The following is a 2839-nucleotide window of genomic DNA, read 5'->3' on the forward strand; positions in this document are numbered from 1 at the left end:
GTCCACGTCCCTGGTCTTCGACGCCAGCGGCCACGCGGTGGCCTGTCAGGAGTCCTGCGTCATCAGCCAGGTGAAGATCAACACGGGGCAGTGGGGGTCCCCGGTGCAGGTGACCAAGAAGACCGAGGTGACCCTCCAGGTGGCCACCAGCTTCCAGTGCGCAGTGCCCCACAGCCTCACGCAGCTCTGGCGGGTCTACTCCGTGCCGGCCGTGGGGGCCGTGCCCGACTGGAAGAAGACCCTGCCGGTCACCAACCTGGTCATCGACCAGAACAGCCTGTCCGTGCGGGTTCCCAAGCACGCGCTGGACTGGGGGGTGTACCTGTTTAACTTCTCGGTCAGCATCACGGTGCAGTCGGGCACCGGGCCCCCCCTGAGCAAGTCCGACGCCGTCTACGTGGTGGTGGGCAAAAGCCCCCTGCGGGCGGTCCTCCTCGGGGACCCCAACACCACCATCAGCTTCGTGGAGCGGCTGGTGCTCAACGGCTCCACGTCCTCCGACCCCGACGCGGACGACCCGGCCGAGGGCCTGCACTTCTTCTGGTACTGCACCACCAACGAGGCCAACTTCCAGCGGGACAAGGTGGCCGTGCGCAGCGCCGAGGTGTGTGTGGCCCGGCAGGCCGCCTCGCTGCAGTGGCGGACGCCGCCCACCTCGGCGCTGACCCTGCCGCCGCAGACGCTCAAGGGGAACCTGGCGTACTTCTTCCGCATGGCGGTGGAGAAGGGGGACAGGACGGCGTTCGCCGACAAGCGCGTGAACGTGCTGCGCGGGCTGGCGCCCAAGGCCTGCATCGCCTGCATCGAGAACTGCGACACGGTGCTGGTCACCTCGGAGCGCTTCTCGCTGTTCGTCAACTGCACGGGCTGCACCAGCTCGGACGTGTACCGCTGGTCCATCCGCACGCAGGCCGGGCAGGAGGTGCCCTTCGACTGGGGCGTGCGCACCACCACGGGCCGGGACTCCGAGTACCTGCACTTCAAGGCGCTGGCCTTCCAGGGCTTCACGGAGTCCACCTTCTGGGTGTCCGCGCACGTCGTGGCCTGGAGCGGCTGGGACCTGGTCTTCCGACACGCCTTCGTGGTCAACCACATCCCGCGCGTGGGCGAATGCAAGGTGACGCCGCCCCGGGGCGTGGCGCTGGTCACCAAGTTCGTGGTGCGCTGCGACAACTTCCACGACCTCAACATGCCGCTCACCTACAAGATCGTCATCGCCGACCTGTTCGGCTTCGCCGAGATCAGCTCCCTCAAGGAGAACAACCTGGGCATCATCCTGCACCTGGGCACCAAGTCCTCGTCGCGCCCGTCCTTCTTCCCCGTGGGCCCCAAGGCCAACCACTTCGCCATGCGGCTGTACGCGCAGGTGTACGACGTGCTGGGGGCCTTCTCGCGGGTGACCTTCTCGGCCGCGGTGCCGCCGCCCACGGAGGGCGCGTCCTCGGAGACGCTCCTGCAGCAGCTGGTCAACTTCACCAGCGGCCCCGGCTCCGTGCTGGCCACTCACCTGCAGAGGCGGGAGTACCTGGCCGCCGGCTACTTCACGTACGTCATCGCCTCCGTCCTCAACAGCCTGAAGGACGAGCCCGCGCTGCAGGCCGGCAAGGCCCAGCTCCGGGAGCACCTGGTCAACCAGACGTTTCTCCTGCCCATGCGCTCCCTGGTGGAGATCAGCCAGGTGGTCATGGTCCTCACCAAGCTGACGCAGAAGGGCTCGGGGCTCACCACCCTGGCGCGGAGGCTGGCCACGCTGCGGCTCTGGCAGAGCAACGAGGCCCTGGGCCCGTTCCAGCACAACACCACGAGCACCCACTCGGAGCAGATCGAGACCGTGTGCACGGGCGTGCTGACCGGGCTGTCCAACATCCTGCAGCTGCCGTCCCGGCGGGAGCTGATCGAGCGGCCCCTGCACCTGATCGAGACCCTCGCCGACACCGTGCTGGCCGGCAAGGTGCCCGGGAACGAGACCACCGTCCTGCGCAGCAGCAGCCTCAAGATGTACGTCCGGAAGATGGAGGCCTGGCAGGTGGGCGAGGTCTGCACCCAGGGGGCCGGCCGCGGCAGCTGCTTCCGCCCCACGGTGAACGCGAGCGCCGTCCCCCTCCTGCCCGCCGGCGCCCCGGTCTCCGCCATGTTCTGCGAGTTTGCCAAGAACCCCTTCCCGTGGCTGAGCTTCCGGCAGAACAGCTCGGCGCAGGTGGTGGGCATGCGGGTGACGGGCCGCGACGCCAAGGGGGCGGTGGTCGAGGTGGCGCCCGAGGTGGCCGAGGTGTTCCTCGCCCTGGGGGACGTGAACCGCACGACGTTCAACCTCACCATGAGCCCCGACAACGGGACCAGGCCGTCCGACCGCTCCGCGGGGCGCACGATGGGCGCCTTCCGGGTGGAGGTGGACTGCCGGACGCCCAAGGAGCTGCTGGTGCAGGTCATCACGCCGGTCACCCTGCTGTTCACGGCGTCCGTGTTCGCCGGTGACCAGATGGAGCCCGACGCCCTGGTGGCCACCTTCCTCGTGCCCCACGACCTCCCGCCGGTGGCCAACCGCAGCGACCTGTTCGACCCCAGCTGCGTGGTGAAGCAGGCGCGCGTGCTGTGCCTGCCGCCGTCCTTGCTGGACGTCATCGCGCAGCGCAGCCTGTCGGCCGAGTGCAGCCTGGTGGTGCTGCTGGAGGCCCCCCGCTTCCTCCTGAGCCCCAGCGACAAGCTGGTGCGGGTCTCCGTCTTCAGGGCCTACTGCATGGACATGGTGGGCGTCCAGAGCGAGTGGCGGGACTACGCCTGCGCGCTGGGCGAGATGACCACCCTGGACAGGGTGCACTGTGTGTGCACGGGCCCCGGC

At 69.0% G+C, this 2839-nt stretch overlaps 1 protein-coding gene across 1 annotated transcript in view; it reads left to right on the forward strand.

Annotated features, from left to right (window-relative positions):
• Nucleotide 1: 1 nt before the first annotated feature.
• Nucleotides 2-2839, forward strand: part of PKDREJ (polycystin (PKD) family receptor for egg jelly) — a gene marked incomplete at its 5' end in the record, with an annotated part of 6822 nt that continues 3984 nt past the window's right edge. Inside the window, one exon of the mRNA XM_012735093.1 lies at nucleotides 2-2823. Within this exon, the coding sequence (XP_012590547.1) occupies nucleotides 2-2823 (2822 nt within the window). The remainder of the gene's footprint in view (nucleotides 2824-2839) is intronic.

The sequence above is a fragment of the Condylura cristata genome, unplaced genomic scaffold (assembly GCF_000260355.1).
Source record: "Condylura cristata isolate star-nosed mole 26May11 unplaced genomic scaffold, ConCri1.0 scaffold00004, whole genome shotgun sequence".
NCBI lineage: Eukaryota > Metazoa > Chordata > Mammalia > Eulipotyphla > Talpidae > Condylura > Condylura cristata.